Source organism: Squalius cephalus (assembly GCF_949319135.1).
Source record: "Squalius cephalus genome assembly, chromosome: 9".
In the NCBI taxonomy this organism is placed as follows: Eukaryota; Metazoa; Chordata; class Actinopteri; order Cypriniformes; family Leuciscidae; genus Squalius; species Squalius cephalus.
The window spans coordinates 15,513,093-15,530,496 of NC_137130.1; the positions used below are offsets into that span (position 1 = coordinate 15,513,093).

The window sequence follows — 17,404 nt, forward strand, 5'->3', positions numbered from 1 at the left end:
CTAAAAAGTAGGCTTTTGGGACACTTAAGTAACAGTTAAATTATTATTATTTGTATCATTTATTATTCGAGTCCTATTTAACTTTTTTTAGAATACTTCTTGTATTGTAGCCTATTGAGGGGGAAATTATGCACTGAACAGTTGATAAGATTTAGTTCAAATTCTTTTTGGTCTATATAGACATTTGGAATACTGAAATACAGGGAATGTCCTCAAAAGTAAAAGTGGAGTTTGTGTTAGTCTGAATCTGAACCATCATAAAAGGGCAATTCAGTTGCCAGACTCCTTGTAGATACACTGTAAAAAAATATATATATTTTTAAGTACAATCACATTGGTTGTTTAAGTCATTTCTACTTAAATTACATTAAACTGACTTAAAAATGAGTTAAATCTTGTATAACAAAATTGCTTCACTTATTTTGATGAGTTAAAGCAATGTAAAAACATATGTTGTCATAACTTATTGATCATATTTATTTTACAGTGAACAGATAAACATCTCAAAATTTAGAGCGATAGAACATTGTTTTTCATCATTTTTTTCATAAAGTACTCACAGCAAAATCTCATCAACTTTACAGTATGTAGGTGCGTGACTGTCTGTTCTCTTGCACTTTTAAATTGCAGTTATCATTTACAGTAGTCTGGTATGCTGCTAATAACAGACCAGGTCTTGGAAAAGGAATGTCAATAGAACAGAACATGAAAATATTCACTGTCTGGTTTATTTTTCTTTGTGTACACAGAAATAAATACTTTAAACATCTGTGCTTAAAAAATAACATTAATAAACACTATGACAATATATACTGTAACAGAATATGTATGGAATAATTTAGTCAAGGCACTTGATAATCAAGAATCCTCATATAGAAGTGCCCTTTTAGAGCCATACGTCATACTAAAGCAGAATATAAACCATAACACAAACCATATTTTATGTTTATGTATAATGTTTAGCTCCATCGCCGACACCTTTAAGTTTCACCGTTTAAAGAACTGTGAACTTCCTCTTCCTGTGAACTGTAATTGCAGATGTTCAGGGTGTCTGTGCTTGTAGTGTGCAGACTTTGGGGTCATTTAAGGTTGAGATACTGTGGTAGGACACTGTTCCAGAACTGAGGGTCCTGAGCACCATCTGTTTGCTTCTTCCCTTTAACATTCTGTTGATCTCTTTGTCTGGTCTTCTGTCTATCTCTCTGTGCACTTGCCTGTCTGCGTGCAGGTAACACATTTGGTTTCTCTCTCTGTTTTGGTACTTTTTTGGTCTTTTCTTCTTCCTCCTCCTCTTCTTCTTCCTCCCCTTCCTCTTCACCTTCTTCCTCTTCACCTTCTTCTTCTTCTTCCTCTTCTTCTTCTGCTTCTTCAGTAGTTTCTGTCAGTCTCCTCCCAAATTTCTCAGTTTTTATCTTTTTCTGCTCTGCTATTTCCTCTTCCTCACTCTCTCCTTCGTGTTCTTCTTCGTCTTCACTGGTTTCTCTCTGTTTCCTCCTGTTTTTCTCAGTTTTTATATCCTTTTCTTTCCGTTCTGCTTCTTCCTCCTCCTCTTCCTCACTCTCTTCTTCTTCTTCGCTAGTTTCTCTCTGTTTCCTCCTGTTTTTCTCAGTTTTTATATTCATTTCTTTCCGTTCTGCTTCTTCTTCCTCCTCCTCCTCCTCCTCACTCTCTTCTTCCTGTTCTTCTTCTTCTGCGCTAGGTTCGCTCTGTTTCATCCTGTTTTTCTCAGTTTTTATATTCATTTTTTCCCTCTCTGTTTCTTCTTCCTCGTCCTCCTCACTCTCTTCCTGTTCTTCTTCTTCACTAGTTTCAATCTGTTTCCTCCTGTTTTTTTCAGTTTTTATTTTCATTTCTTTCTGCTCTGCTTCTTCCTCCTCCTCTTCCTCACTCTCTTCTTCATTTTCTTCTTCCTCTTCAGTAGATTCTTTCCTTTTCCTCCTGTTTATCTCTGATTTTATAATATTTTCTTTCTGATCTGTTTCTTCCTCATTATTTTCTGTCTGTTTCCTCCCACTTCTGTCTGTTTTTTTATTCTCTTCCTCCTCTTCTGTTTCTTCCTCACTTCCTTTCTCTTCCTCATTATTTTCTTCCATCATTTCATTCAGCTTGTCTACCTCACCACCATCTTCATCTTCTCTGTTCACTTCCTGTGTCTCTGAGAGATCCAGATTCTCTTCTCCTCTAAATTTCACTTCACTTGTATCCATTTCCTCTTCTTTTTCTCCATCGTCTTCCTCAAGCTGTTCACTCCCTTCCTGTCTTTCTTCATCTCCATCTTTCTCGGAAACCTTTTCTTCGTCTTTAGCTTCCACCTCATCCTGTTGTTCTTCTTTCTCTCTCGCACTCTCATCTCCCTCCTCTTCTTCACTGTTTGTTACTCCATCTTTTTTGTCTTTCAGTTCTTCATTATTTTCCATTTCCTCCTCTTCCTCATCTTCTTCACCCTCTTCTTCTTCGCCATTCTCTTCTTCTTCCTCTTCTTTTGCCTGGTCTCCGTTTCCCTCCTCCTCTTCATGATCAGCCTCTTCTTCTTGATTTTCCTCCTCATCTTCATTTCCTACCTCTTCTTCCTCACACTTTTCGTCTCCCTTTTCTTCCTGTTCTCCCTCTCCTTCCTCTGTTTCATTTTCTTCCTCTTCACTCCCATCGTTTTCTTCGCTCTCTCCCTCCTCTTCATCTGATCTCACATTTTTATTTTCATCCTCACTGTCAGATTGTTCACCTACTTCCGTTTTCTCCTCATTACTGTTCTCTCCTTCCTGCTCCTCCTCTGGATCGGTTTTCACCTCTCCCTCACTCCCTCCATCCCAGCTCTCCCTCTCTTCTTCCTCATCTTCACCACCACTCTCTTCATCTTTATTCTCTTCTTCTTCCATTTCTCCATCCTCACCCTCATTCTCCTCTTCTTCTCTTTCAGTCACATCTTCACTTCCTCCTTCTTCACTCTTCTCTCCCTCACTTTTACTGCTCTGTCCACTATTGCTGTCATCCTCTTCCTCCCCTGCTGCCTCACTTTCCTCTTCTTCTCCCTCCTCTTCCTCACAGTCCTCCACTCCCTTTTGAGCACTTTCACTGACTTCATCATTATCGCTCTCTCTTTCTTCTTCATCTTCAACAACACTGTTCTCTTCTTTCTGCCCAACCCCCTCACTTTCATCTTCCTCTCCCTCCTCTTCCTCACTGTCCTCCTCTCCCTTTTGAGCACTGTCACTGTCTTCATCATTATCGCTTTCTCTTTCTTCTTCATCTTCAACAACACTGTTCTCTTCTTTCTGCCCAACCCCCTCACTTTCATCTTCTTCTCCCTCCTCTTCCTCACCATCCTCCTCGCCTTTTTGAGCACTGTCACTGTCTTCATCATTATTGCTTTCTCTTTCTTCTTCATCTTCAACAACACTGTTCTCTTCTTTCTGCCCAACCCCCTCACTTTCCTCTTCTTCTCCCTCCTCTTCCTCATTGTCCTCCTCTCCTTTTTGAGCAGTGGCACTGTCTTCATCATTATCACTTTCTCTTTCTTCTTCATCTTCAACAACACTGTTCTCTTCTTTCTGCCCAACCCCCTCACTTTCATCTTCCTCTCCCTCCTCTTCCTCACTGTCCTCCTCTCCCTTTTGAGCACTGTCACTGTCTTCATCATTATCGCTTTCTCTTTCTTCTTCATCTTCAACAACACTGTTCTCTTCTTTCTGCCCAACCCCCTCACTTTCATCTTCTTCTCCCTCCTCTTCCTCACCATCCTCCTCGCCTTTTTGAGCACTGTCACTGTCTTCATCATTATTGCTTTCTCTTTCTTCTTCATCTTCAACAACACTGTTCTCTTCTTTCTGCCCAACCCCCTCACTTTCATCTTCTTCTCCCTCCTCTTCCTCATTGTCCTCCTCTCCTTTTTGAGCAGTGGCACTGTCTTCATCATTATCACTTTCTCTTTCTTCTTCATCTTCAACAACACTGTTCTCTTCTTTCTGCCCAACACCCTCACTTTCATCTTCTTCTCCCTCCTCTTCCTCATTGTCCTCCTCTCCTTTTTGAGCAGTGGCACTGTCTTCATCATTATCACTTTCTCTTTCTTCTTCATCTTCAACAACACTGTTCTCTTCTTTCTGCTCAACCCCCTCACTTTCATCTTCAACCTCAGCGAGAGTATCTTCTTCACCTCTCTCTTCCACTCTCTCTGTTTCGCTATCCTTCACATCTATTTCATTCTCCATTTTTCTGTTTTCATCTGAAACAAGCTTGTTTTGTACATCTTGTGCACTCTGCTTTTCGGAGCTGCTGTCATCTATTTCCTCAATTGCTGATACATACTGAACTGTGCTGTCCAGGTCCACTTTGTGTTCCGCCAGGAAATTGTTTCCTGCTACTTCTTGGGACATTGATGCACACAAGGACATCATATTACTTTGTTCTGGTGAAGTTTCAGAAAGAACTTCAGCAGCTTTTATTAGTAGTGGTGCAGCACTAACTATAGCCATGGCTGCTAGTGGTGAAACTACACTACCCATAATGCTCTGCTCAGCCTGTGGCTTCCTGTCTGGCTCTTCATGTTCAACTGATTTGCCATCTAATTTAATTTCATTTAGTGGTGACTGCCTGTATTGTGGTGATAGACTTAACAAATTACCAGATGAAGATTCAGTTTCTTTTATGGTGGAAGATTTACTGGTTGCTGATTCATTATTGGACCATAAACTGGAAAATGAGTGGCCTCTTTCTGGAGTTAAGCTTTTAATTGATGGAAATTCATATTTCTGCTCAGACTGCAGGTTGGAAGTGGATTGGCTTATTTCAGCATCTCCTCCTGATTTTCTGTTCTCTACAGGGGGAAAAGATATATTGGCGTTCTGAGGTGTTTTACTATCAGTTTCCCTTTTGACTTGTGCTTGCATCTCAGTTCTAAGCTGGACGTTTGAGTTTTCAGCCTCCACAGGTTTCCCCTTTTTTGCTTTAGACATTCGTGTGGGTATGGAAACTGATAGAGGGCTGGGTGTTTTGGGTCCTGTTTCTTTCATTGGGGCTCTTTCCACATCTGATCTCTTCTTCTTAGCTTTCTTTGGTGTAAGTTCACCAGGGTTTTCTTCTGTGTCAACATGATTTCCTTTTTTGGGGGTGTTTTGCAGTTTGGCTGGAATTTTGACTGATGGGTTTCCCTGTTCTTGTGTGTCGATCAGTGTTGATATGACCTTTTGAGCCTTTCCAAGGGATGGCTTGATGTCTTTTTGAGCAGGACCTGCCTGAAGTTTTGATTCGCCAGAGGGCACGTCTTGATCCTTGACTGGAGACTTGACCCTTTTTGTAGCTCTTACTGGAATACCCTCCTCTTTAATTTTATGTGATTTGACCTCTAAAACTTTTGTAGGCATTGTTCTAACTTCCTTGACTTCCTGAACTGGAGAACTTGTATTTTGAATTTTAAGTGAACTCAACTTGGTCTCGTGCTCCATCTCAGCAAGAGTAGTGACCTCTTGACCTCTGGGATCTGATTTTGAAACTTTGTGCCTTGAATCAATACTAATACTGCATGTTTCACTGCATCCTTCCCTTTCTTTAGCTGGCATTCTCTCTGGAGATGATCTGACCTCTACTGCTTGACCTTTAGATTTATTATTTGTACTCTGGATAGGTTTTTTGTATGTTTTGGATTGCATTTTGCTTTGTGATGCTGTAGCATAAAAACGTTCCTCCTGCGTAGCAGCATTCTTTGGATCTCCAGACCTGGGCTTCTTGTGTTTAAGATTGCTTGGTGGTGGAGATTCTGTCATTGATGGATGAGAAACAGAGCCAGCCTGTACTTCAGTGGGCAGAGCCTGCTGAGGAACATTCTCTTCTTTCCCAATAGAAGAGGCTCTTGCCATCTTGTGCTTATGCTGTTCACGTGTCTGTCAAATCAAACATTATATTCTTCAGTTAAATAAACAGTTTTCTAATAAATAATTTCGTCCTCTTGAGCACAGTGACACAGCTTTTGCTCACCTTGTCTGACATGTTGTTTTCAGATGTTCCAACACTATGGCAGTCCTCTGTGCTCTTAATGATGGGTGTGACTGTATTCACAAGAAAGCTGGTCAATACTGATAATCAAGTGTTTGGATCTTGCTAGTGTTTTTTGATTAATTTAGAATGACTATATTTAGAGATTATATAATTGTGGTAAGAGATATTAGCATCACAGTTGGATAGATGGTAGATGGATGGCTAGAAAGAGAGGTCTTGGGAGAACATAGAAAAATGCAAAAATATTTACGTGGAAGTGTCCTGACAGGCAGTGTGATTGAGGTAGAAGAAGATTCCAGAGGGGCATCAGTTCTGAAGCGTTTAGGAGTGTCTGCTGGAGATCTGGGTTGTAGGATGTTGCCTGTCAGGGCTAGTGCAGTAAAGCCAGTTGTAATGGGAGGAAGATTGCAAAATTCTGGACCAAACTGTGCAGACGAGCTCTTCTGAAACACACATACACACAACCATGTTGGTGCACCTATTATTATGAAGGCATTCCATAGGTGTAAGGGTTTTTATACTGTACAAACTGTATATTCTATCCCCTAACCCCACCCCTAAACCTACCCATCACAGAAAACCTTCTGCATTTTTTAAAACATTGTTTAGTATGTTTTTTTATATGAATTAATATTTATATATACATTTTTTATCTTAATAAAAACCAAGTTTATGTTGTAATACCAGTGTAATACCATGTCATTATACAAATTTGAGTCCTCATAAATCATATAAACAAGCACACGTACACAAATATTTTCACACTCTACTTTATTTTTCCATTAAGAATGTCACACACAATTAAATAATATTTTCACACTCTACTTTATTTTTCCATTAAGAATGTCACACACAATTAAATAATATTTTCACACACATTTTTCGCACAGTTAAAAAAAAATCTGTAATATTTACCTTGATTTTTCTTTGTTTTCTTAACACATTACATGTCTCATTTTTCATTTCAATCATGCTCCTTGGTAAGCAAGTACACTAACCTTTTGAAAAAACTTTCACAATATTGTGTGGTGTGGTCAAAATATGGGACAGCTATAATTATATATATATTTGTTTGGATGCTTATAGTTGTAAACATAATTAATATATTTTATTATCGATTGTCTTATTTTAAGTTTGAGTATTTTAATAGGTCAGGGACAAGGGTAAAAAAAATAAAAAATTCATTAAAGGCACAGAAACCAGTTTACACATTTTAATGTGCCCTTCATATTATAAAAAAAATAGTTAACTTTGTTAACTCAAATAAAAATCATAAAGTGCTTAGCTGAAAGATAGTGTAAAGATCAGCCATAGAACATTCATAGAACACAAGGAGTCTAACACCAAATTGGTGGAAACCAAGAGATCAGTTTCTTACCCTCTGTCTCCGTCTGGCCCGTGTTGATAGGCTCCAGCGGTGAGAGGTTGGAAGAGATGAGGGGAGAAAGGTCAGTTGTGAGACGAGAGCAGGTGCTGGGTCTGGAATATGCTCTAATGTTTGCCCCTGTAACATTGAGGTATAACACCTGTCCAGGTAAGAGTAGGTAACATCTTCATCCTCTAAACAAACTTCTTCACTTTCCTGTTGCCGTGGCCGTGCGAACACCAGCATGTGACTGGAACCACATGCCACCTACAGCACATAAGCAAAAATACAATGAACACGTGATATTTCCTTAGTTATACATACATAAGAAAGCAAGAACATGATAAGAAACTATCAAAAAAAACTTACAGTCATGACAGAGTAATCAAAGAACCTCTGGCACACAGTTGGACTGAACTGATTGGTGAAGTTCTCGTCTCCAAGGCCTAACTTCCCATGACGGCCATCTCCAAACGTGTACAGAAGACCACTATCTGAGAAATGAGTGCATTTAAATAAGATGTGTAACTAACTATATAAACCACAAATACATGTTTTTTGGAACTGGTAAATGTGAAGTCAAATGTTGAATGTATATGTAATTATTGCAGTCAACACATTTACACAACACAACTGTTTGATTGTGTTAAAGACTGATCAGAATAAGAGCTTGTCTGGTAAAGTATTGAGTTCGACTCTCAATCGCTCTAGAAAAAAAATGTCTGCCAAATGTGTAAATGTAATGTTACCCATGTTGTTCAATAAATTTGTTAGTAAATGACAAAGGAATAATTTATTTTAATCATTTATTGAATCATTTATTTGAATCCTCTGACAGCTCTTAGTTAACAGTCTGTATATCTTACCTGTTATAAGCGCAGTGTGGTTTTCGCCACATGTGACATGAGTGACCCTGCCTTTCCTGAAGTGGCCGACAGCAACAGGTGCGTCTGCTACAAACATCATCGTCCCCAACCCCAACTGCCCAAACTCCCCACGGCCAAAAGAATATAACTCATCCTCTACAGAAAAGGGAGATACAATTCATTTAAAAACATCATGAACATTAATGTTCAAGACAAAAAATGAGAGAAAAGGGGAAAGAGAGGAATAATTGTATGTGTATATTTTCATATCAGGGTTCCCACACCTTGGTTAACTTCAAATTCAAAGACCTTTCAAGGACTTTCCAGGTCCAATACCCTCAAATTCAAGGACTTAATGTGGGGACACATTTCAAGTGAGATCAAGGTTACATCGTGTTACCGGTTTCATGTGTCATTCTTATTTTTTTTGCATTTATTTTTGGCCATATGACAGAGATCTGATATTCTATTTGTCGCATTTCTGTTTTGCATAAAACTGAAGAATATTTGTAAAATGATCTGATATTAACTTATGCATGAAACGTTGAGGTATCATCGTAGTAGTTTCGTGTAACATTTAATGTAACGCGTAAGGAGTTACATAACTAACATAAATCAAGCAAGCTAGTACGCATAGGCCACGAAGTGTTGGTGAAATAACACATTAATTTTTTCCAGAAAACTTCCTGCACAAAATAAATTCAAGCACTTTCAAGGACCTGTATCTATGTATGTTTATTTTCAAAAACCTTCCAGGGCCTTGACTTTTTTTTTTTTTTTTCAGATTCACAAACTTTCAAGGATTTCAAGGACCCGTTCAGGGAAGTATCAAGAAGTCTCAAGAAGTATTTGGACATGATTCCTGTCTTGTTTCCCCGGTTTTGTTTAGGACTTTTAAGTTGATTTTTGTTCTGTTTTTCCTGTGTTGCTATGTCCCTTGTTACTTTCTATAATGTGTCCCTTGTTTGTCCACCCTGATTAGTTCTCGCCTGTGGTCCCTTAACATGGGTTTAACATCCCGTGTAAACTGTTTCATTCTGGTTTCCCTGTTTGGATTATGTTCTTTAACCTGTCTGGATTACCTGTGTTTGTGTTATTTTGAATAAACGCTTGGATTCTTGCCTCTCCTCGTCCCTGCTGTCACGTAACATTAAGCCACCCTTAAAAAATGTATTAATGTCACTGCATTAGATAACAACATATCAAACCAAGTGGCATTTCAATTTTAAACCTAAATCTAATGGATAATAAAATATATTTAAAGGGGTGGTTGAGTATGATTTCACTTTTCTAACTTTAGTTAGTGTGAAATGTTGCTGTTTGAGCATTAACAACATCTGCAAAGTTACAACGCTCAAAGTTCAAAGCAAAGGAAGATATTTTCTTTTAAAGAAAAGGACTACAACAAACAGCTGGTAGGGACTACACAACATTCCTCCAGGGTTAGTGACATCACCAACCCTAAAATTTACATAAACCCCGCCCCCGGGAACACACAGTCCATGTTGAGAAGAGGAAAAGTTGTTTTATAAGAGTACATTTGTGAGTCAGCTCAAACTTTAGCATCCATCTTTTCACATGCAATAGAAAGTCACTCTGTGTGCATCTCACAACAGTTCCTATACGAGCGATTTATAGATTACCATGACAGAATATGCTAATTGAAGATAGTTAACTCCTCATCAGCAACATAAATTCATCAACTAACCATTCAGAGACGTCCTGTTGCATTCTACATGTTGTCACTTCTTCTTGAGTCTCTCCATCTTTGTCTGACTCCATTTTAACATTAAAGCCAGAACAGTTTCTGTCATTTTAGTGTGTCTGCTGCTGCTAACACACATGAGCTCTTGAAACCCCGCCCTCTGCAGCAGCTCATTTGCATTTAAAGGGCCAGGCACAAAACGGTGCGTTTTTGCAAACCCTCAAAAAGTGACAACTTTAACATGCTATATAAAAATATCCGTGGGGTATTTTAAGCTAAAACTTCACATACAGACTCTGGGGACATTAGAGACTTATTTTACATCTTGTGAAAAGGGCATTTTACCACCCCATTAATATACATTCATTCAAATGTTTTTAAGGCACTGTGTGTGTACATCTCCATCACCTGTGAGGGCGAGTGTGTGCTTGCCTCCACATGCCACCTGCAAAACCCTGTGCAGAGATTCTACTCGCTGGGGACAACTGTGATTGGCCAGCTGATGAGCAGAAAGACCCAGTCGTCCATCTGCACTTTCCCCAAAAGTGAAAACATCCCCATTATCTGAAACATACCAAATTCCCAAAAAATCTAATTCCTCAAAAAATAAATAACAGCACTGTTCATGCTTATGAATAGTGTTGATTGGCAGGCGCTCACCTGTGACCAGAGCTGAGTGTCTGTATCCACATGAGACCGACTGAATGGGCTGTCCCAATTCCAGCTCTTTAGGCAACAAGGCATGACTGTCATTCCCCAAACCAAGCTGACCAACAGAGTTATCACCCCACAGAAACAGCCTGCCATCCTCTGAAATATGCAGATTTATTATTTAAATATATAAATGCATTTGCATTTATAATAGTAGGTTTATATCTACTATGAAGGAGAATTTCTGTTGCATTTCAATGTTACCTGTAAGTGCAGCAGAGGTGTGGCCACCTGCAGAGAGAAATTTGATTGGAGAATAGTCACAAAAGGGGCGGAGGCGCTGGAAAGAGTCACTGGCATTACAGTGGCCCAGTCCCAACTGCCCATCACTGTTTCCTCCAGCCGCAAAAATCTCCCCTTGTGCTGGAAAAACCCACAGACACTTTCACTTACAATTCTCTTTTTAAAATATAAACTACTGTTTAAAAGTTTGGGGTCAGTAAGATAAAAAAAAATTAATAAATAAATGAATACTTTTATTCAGTAAGGACACATTAAATTGATCAAACGTGACAGTAAAGACCATTAATTTTCACAAGAGATTTTTATTTCAAATAAATGCTGTTCTTTTGAACATTCTGTTAATCAAAGAATCATGACTCATGGTTTTCACAAAAAATATTAAGCATAGAGTGAAGGATCATGTGACACTTAAGACTGGAGTAATGATGATGAAAATTCAGCTTTGCCAACACCGAAAACATATTAAAATAGAAAACAGCAATTTTACTTATTTTTATTATATTTCAAAATATTACCAGTATAAATTGAAATAATATTACACTTCTTCCAAAAACATCTTCCATTTAAACTTTGCCAATCTTTTTAACAATAGTGTATAACGTAATCTGAAACTACAGTAAAAGGCTTTGCTTACAGGTGCTTACAAGTGTGTGATCAGTCCCACAGGCAACCAAATGAACTCTCTCCCCTTTAAGAACTGTGTGGACGAATAAGAAGATAAATAAGACAACACAGAGCTAAATTATTATAAAACATAAACATAAATGTATACTGTATGCACCTTTATGTCTAACCTTTAACACAGACTGGTTTTTTAACTGGTCCTTTGGCTTGTAGACCAAGCTGACCGCTGTCATTACTTCCAAACACAAACAAACGGCCCTGCTCTGAAAAGAGATCAGTAAAGAGACAAAAATATAGTATATATTACAACATATAGCTATAGCAAAATAACAAGGAGAATATAGAGAGATTACAACCTGTTACAAAGGCTGAGTGTGACTGTCCGCATGAGATGTGCACAGTTATATCATTCTTTAACCATAACCTGCTGGGCTCATTGTTTGCTATTTTACTATTTCCAAAGGTAAATACAGCACCTGTATCTGCAATAGGGAAACATTTGTTCAGTACAACATCTCACAATTGTTCACATCCGGAGCAAAGAGCAAACCTCCCCATGCTCAGCAAGATGGTCAGTTTAAATCCTTAGAAAGCTTCCAGCTTCCCAGAATAGCCTGTGTGGGTATAATGCTCTAGGAGATCAAAGGCATGATTATGGTGTCACACAAAGAGAGTCTTACAAGCACATGCTAAAATACACATACACACAGATAGACAGATATATAGATAAAAAGACAGACAGATAGATAGATAGATAGATAGATAGATAGATAGATAGATAGATAGATAGATAGATAGATAGATAGATAGATAGATAGATAGATAGATAGATAGATAGATAGATGTGTCACTATAAAAATACACATCTTACCTGGTATTTCTGTGTCTGTTTCTCCTGTCATTACCTTCTACACCTCTGTTCTTCAGATGACATTCCTGAACTTTCAGCTGTTCCCTGCTGAAGAGATAAATTTGAACCGGAAGTATACGTTACCTTGACAATCGATGCAAAAAAAAAAAAATCGAATAAAGTGTTCGCACTTTGTTGTAACTGTACAGTTTTTATTTATTAAATTATATAATTATTTAATTAAGAAAAGAAACATTATATTTATTGAGTATTTTAACTGAGAGAGAGAGAGAGAGAGAGAGAGAGAGAGAGAGAGAGAGAGAGAGAGAGAGAGAGAGAGAGAGAATTTAGCATCCGATGTCAGGGATAAATGAGAACATGCACAAGAAAGAGCTGTCACTCACCACGCCCAGTTACATCCCATTAGCCACGCCCACAATGCTGTATGGCAGGGAGCACGTGGAAATGCATTAATTTGGTTGTGCCAGCTTTGAGCTTTATATGTTTTCATATGTTAGTAAAATGTTTGCTCTCAAAAACAGAATATATTGTAGTCTGAAATTTGCAAGATGTTGTCAGAGCAGGAATTTAAGGTGAGTCGCAAAGTTTGCTGTTTAACAAATTAATTAATAATTTTATTCATCATTTATATTAACAAATATTATTAAATTTCATAATGCTTAACAGACAATTAATTTAAATATTAAGAAGTCATCATGAGTGTCGTGAAAGTTTGAATAATGTTCTCATTTTAATGTATAGTAACATGCTGATCTGCTAAGCAAAAAAAAAAAGTGCTTACATTTTAATTAATACATTTAATTAATGAGTAATTGGCCAATAACACTGATATTTTAACAAAACATTAACATTTAACATTTTTCCTGAATTTATATATTTTCATAAAGGGACATGTATTCTTTAGATTCTGATACTTTTGAAGTTTTTAACCATTTATATATATTTTATCTATATTTATATAGAGAAATAACCTATACAATTTATTCTTTCAATTTATGACGTCATGAAATCTAAATGTTAATGCTAAAAATGTTATTTAAAATGTTGTTTTACATTAACTATTTTCATAAAGTGTGTTTGAGTTTTCTCTTCTTTTTTTCTAATATTCAAGCAGTTTTCCGTCTGTATCATGCGTATTTCCTGTCCACAGAGTGGGAAAAGCAACGTTGAAGAGCGTTAACTTGAAGGGCAGCAGTTTTCTAACACTAAAGGACTTTAATGCAGAGGAAATTAAACATATCCTGTGGGTTTCTGCTGACCTAAAGCATCGAATAAAGCACAGGGGCGAGGTACTGCAAAATATACTGCAACTACTGAACTTACTGATTGGAAATCTCACCATTTCAGGACTTATAAACAATGTTCATTTATTCCTCTTTTTATGTACAGTATGTCCCATTACTTCAAGGCAAATCTATTGCCATGATATTTGAAAAGAGGAGCACTAGGACCCGCATGTCCACTGAAACAGGTGCCATTCAGTATTCAAGCTTGTGAAAGGGCTTATATTTATCAGTGCGGTCTCTGAACAAAATGAATGAATAGAATGATACAGAACAAAGGATTTGACACATAGACAGTTTCTCTCTCTCTTTTTCACTAGGCTTCTCTCTATTGGGTGGCCATCCATGTTTTCTCACACCCCAAGATATTCATCTAGGCATCAATGAAAGCACAACAGACACGGCCAGGTCTGAATTTAAACACATTCATTGTAAACATTGCTTAGACTCAATACTGTGAGGCCTTGCCATGGTCTTAAATGTGGGTATGTATGGCAGGGTGCTTTCTGGTTTGGCTGATATCGTGTTAGCTCGGGTGTATAGTCACTCATCTCTGGAGCTCCTGGATAAAGACGCATCTATACCAATCATCAATGGCCTGTCTGACCTCTACCACCCTGTACAGATTCTAGCTGACCTACTGACACTGCAGGTACAAAACACTTACACATGCATAAACTGAAGAACATTCACTCATGTGTTTTTTTTTTTTTCTCTTACAGGAGCACTACGGCTCATTAAAAGGCCTCACTCTGGCTTGGATAGGTGATGGAAACAACGTTCTTCACTCCTTCATGATGTCGTTGGCTAAACTAGGTGTCAATCTAAAAGTGGCCACACCCAAGGTTTGCGCCACTTTCAGAACTGTGTCATATACATGCATACTGTCGCTATTCCTGTCTTGTGTTCAGAATTATTATAAATTGAATAAAAGTTTTACTGAAGATAGTTTCATCAGCAGAAGTCAGCTTCAAGACTCACACAGGAGTTTGTAGGACGCCCCGCTTACAGTTACAAAGATCACAGCAGTTATACCCTTCACCAAGGTGTAAGCTACGTCATTGCTTCAGGTTCAATGATTCTCATTAGCTAAGAAAAATATAAACAGTAATTTTCCACACATATACCTCGACCGAAGCATATCTCCATAGATTATGCAGCTGAAACTCGGACCCTGAAGTCAGGCACGTCGTGATCTTCCTGGTCGCAGATTTGGGTTGCTGGGCGTCCAGAACAACAACTCATTCAATCTCCAATAATGCCAGTGGTTCCTTAACCTGTAACCAAAAAGACTAACACACACACCGACACACAGCTTTTCCAAGGTTGAATTTGGCCAGGCTCTAGCTATAAACAGGAGAGTCCTCTCAAAACAACAAGATAATACATTCTTTCTCTGAAGGAGAGCTATGCTTTAGTCTAACTGGAAAGGAAGGCTTTGACAAAGAAATAGTCCCTTAAACTATTGGCTTCTATGACCCCTATATGTTTTAACATGTTGAAGACCTTTCTCAAACACAAAATCATGTCCCTATTTCATTTCTGGAAGCCGGGCTAAATAAGCAAGCTGCATTCAGATATCAAATACTGACATTAAAGAATACATGAAAAGAACATTTCAGTGATCACACTGGTAACTTCTATAACAAAGTAAAATCTCCAGAGAAGTCATTCAACTCATTTGATATTTAGAAGAATTTTTTTTTGATTAATACCTTGATTATAATCACTCATTACATATACATTGAAGCAGCAGTGGATTCCAATCCACCCCCTTCAATAGAAAAGTGTTTATCTAAATTGTACTATTATAAATGCAGCCTTGGTGAGCATAAGAGACTTCTTTCAAAAACATAAAAAATCGTACCTACTTTTGAACAGTTGTGTATATATACATATATATGTATATTTATGTATATATGTATATTTATGTATATATATATGTATATTTATGTATATATGTATATTTATGTATATATGTGTGTGTGTGTGTGTGTGTGTGTGTGTGTGTGTGTGTGTGTGTGTGTGTGTGTGTGTGTGTTTGTGTGTGCGTGTGTTGTATTTATTTATTTTGATTCGCACCACTCTGAAATGATTTTTCCTAAATTAACTTCTTATTTTTAGGGTTATGAGCCAGATGCTAACGTCACTCAAGAGGCTCAGCGTCTATCTAAGCAGGTATAGACTACCCTACAATACAAGTGTCTCTTTGTAATGTCTGCTTTATCTTTATAAGGAATGCTTTATACCATGCATTTGCATTATAGGCATTTGTGTTTGTCTATGTATGTGAAATGATTCTTTAATTATTGCCTTTAACAGATTTTTTTTTTGTTCACTAGCTTATGTATAGTATGTATGTATAGTAAATGCAATGTTTAGCTAATCATGATATCCATGCAATAGTTTGGTACCAAGTTGCAATTCCTGACGGATCCAGTGGAGGCAGCACGGGGCAGTAATGTGCTGGTTACTGACACTTGGGTGAGCATGGGCCAAGAGGAGGAGAAGAAAAAGAGACTGAAAGATTTCCATGGTTACCAGATCACAATGCAGGTTGACAAACATCCATCAACTTTGTCTAGTTTGATCTAGTCTAGACTTTTCATTCCATTATGTTAGTATGATTTACTCTGAATTATAATGCATTTATATGCAGCCTTGTTGTGGAAATTAAAAACTTGCTTCTGAATAGTGTTATGCAGTTTTTTTTGTTTATGTTTCTGTTGAATTGTTGACAGGCAGGAAGTGTGGCTGCACCAGACTGGACGTTTCTACACTGTCTCCCACGTAAAGCAGAGGAAGTAGACGATGAAGTTTTCTACTCACCCCGTTCCCTCGTGTTTACAGAAGCTGAGAACCGCAAGTGGACCATTATGGTAAAGTGTACCTATATGTAAAGATGTGAGCATTAACAATGCATTTATGTTTGTTAAGTAATGTTTCTATGTGTTTTCTTCAGGGTTTGATGGTGTGCATCCTGACAGACTATAGGCCGCAAATTCCCAAACTCAAATTTTAAAAAATTAGAAAAACATAACAAAAAACCTAAACCAGCAGAATACTGTCATCATCTGCTTTTGTATCAATAATGTGTCTCAAAAATCTTTGAAAATGGGGGGTTTAATAGAGAAATAATTAATGAATTCATCGATTAATTGATTAACATAAAAAAATACTTTTCACAACAAATTATTCAAGTATTTCAGTTGTGCAAATACCTTTATGACCTATAGAGGGTGCTGTGACATTGTGTGAAATGGTATGTATTATAAAACATTTGATATGTTCAGATTTCTTTAAATTACAAGGGGTCAGATGGACACTGCAATGTATTTTGCAGGTTGAAAAGTGCACTAAGCAAAATTAATAAATAATGCTATTAATTTTCTTTTTGCATAATGGCCGTTTTTGTATCTCTTGGGGTTTATATGTAATTATGTGATGCAGCATTCATGTCACCTTAAATTGCTTATAAACATTTTACATAACAGATAGACTCTCTCAGGTCATCCCTTGTATGTCTAACTCTGCACAGGACAGAAATACAAGTACACTACAATGAGTCCAGCAGTGTAACATGATTCAGAGTGTGGGCATGCATTTAAAACCACTGTGGTATTTTCATGTTACGCCTGATCTTATCATAAAAAGAAGTGTGTGTGTTTTAGCATGAATGTGGAATGGTGTGCATGGTTTGGTTGTTGTAGTTTTTTAGTTTCTCTATGACTTTTCACTGGCAGC

At 37.6% G+C, this 17,404-nt stretch overlaps 2 protein-coding genes and 1 long non-coding RNA gene across 7 annotated transcripts; 2 read left to right on the plus strand and 1 right to left on the minus strand.

The window, feature by feature from the left end:
• Positions 1-713: 713 nt before the first annotated feature.
• rpgra (retinitis pigmentosa GTPase regulator a) lies at positions 714-12,489 on the minus strand. Of its 5 annotated transcripts, XM_079881379.1 has the most exons (14): positions 12,378-12,489; positions 11,863-11,988; positions 11,677-11,769; positions 11,517-11,579; positions 10,844-11,002; positions 10,589-10,738; positions 10,337-10,492; positions 8,224-8,379; positions 7,727-7,851; positions 7,370-7,624; positions 6,242-6,434; positions 5,971-6,041; positions 1,781-5,876; positions 714-1,669 (listed from the first exon to the last, which is right to left on the minus strand). In XM_079881379.1, the coding sequence occupies exons 1-14, from the start codon at positions 12,406-12,408 to the stop codon at positions 1,080-1,082; spliced, it is 6,264 nt and encodes a 2,087-aa protein (XP_079737505.1). In that variant the 5' UTR covers positions 12,409-12,489; the 3' UTR covers positions 714-1,079. The 5 variants fall into 5 exon arrangements, with proteins under 5 accessions (XP_079737505.1, XP_079737504.1, XP_079737506.1 ...); XM_079881378.1 differs by having other exon boundaries at positions 714-5,876; XM_079881380.1 differs by lacking the exon at positions 11,863-11,988 and having other exon boundaries at positions 714-5,876.
• Positions 7,493-9,114, plus strand: LOC307164484. The gene is made up of 3 exons (XR_013822286.1): positions 7,493-7,525; positions 8,234-8,301; positions 9,008-9,114. It is a non-coding gene; the product is annotated as an uncharacterized lncRNA (long non-coding RNA).
• A 303-nt stretch (positions 12,490-12,792) lies between the features above and the next one.
• otc (ornithine transcarbamylase) lies at positions 12,793-16,797 on the plus strand. The gene is made up of 10 exons (XM_079881461.1): positions 12,793-12,949; positions 13,528-13,666; positions 13,767-13,848; positions 13,981-14,068; positions 14,159-14,312; positions 14,383-14,505; positions 15,785-15,838; positions 16,067-16,216; positions 16,402-16,539; positions 16,623-16,797. Exons 1-10 carry the CDS (start codon positions 12,858-12,860, stop codon positions 16,680-16,682), a joined length of 1,080 nt encoding a protein of 359 aa, XP_079737587.1. The 5' UTR covers positions 12,793-12,857; the 3' UTR covers positions 16,683-16,797.
• Positions 16,798-17,404: the final 607 nt, after the last annotated feature.

What these genes read in the sequence shown, in the direction of transcription:
- otc (XM_079881461.1), top strand. Translation starts at nt 12,858, where the DNA reads ATGTTTTCATATGTTAGTAAAATGTTTGCTCTCAAAAACAGAATATAT. An exon ending in TAAAAGTGGCCACACCCAAG is followed by an intron (nt 14,506 to 15,784) that starts GTTTGCGCCACT and finishes TCTTATTTTTAG; the next exon opens with GGTTATGAGCCAGATGCTAA. An exon ending in CTCAGCGTCTATCTAAGCAG is followed by an intron (nt 15,839 to 16,066) that starts GTATAGACTACC and finishes TCCATGCAATAG; the next exon opens with TTTGGTACCAAGTTGCAATT.
- rpgra (XM_079881378.1), bottom strand. Translation starts at nt 12,408, where the DNA reads ATGACAGGAGAAACAGACACAGAAATACCAG. An exon ending in AAAACCAGTCTGTGTTAAAG is followed by an intron (nt 11,580 to 11,676) that starts GTTAGACATAAA and finishes TCGTCCACACAG; the next exon opens with TTCTTAAAGGGGAGAGAGTT. An exon ending in CCACACTGCGCTTATAACAG is followed by an intron (nt 7,852 to 8,223) that starts GTAAGATATACA and finishes CTCATTTCTCAG; the next exon opens with ATAGTGGTCTTCTGTACACG.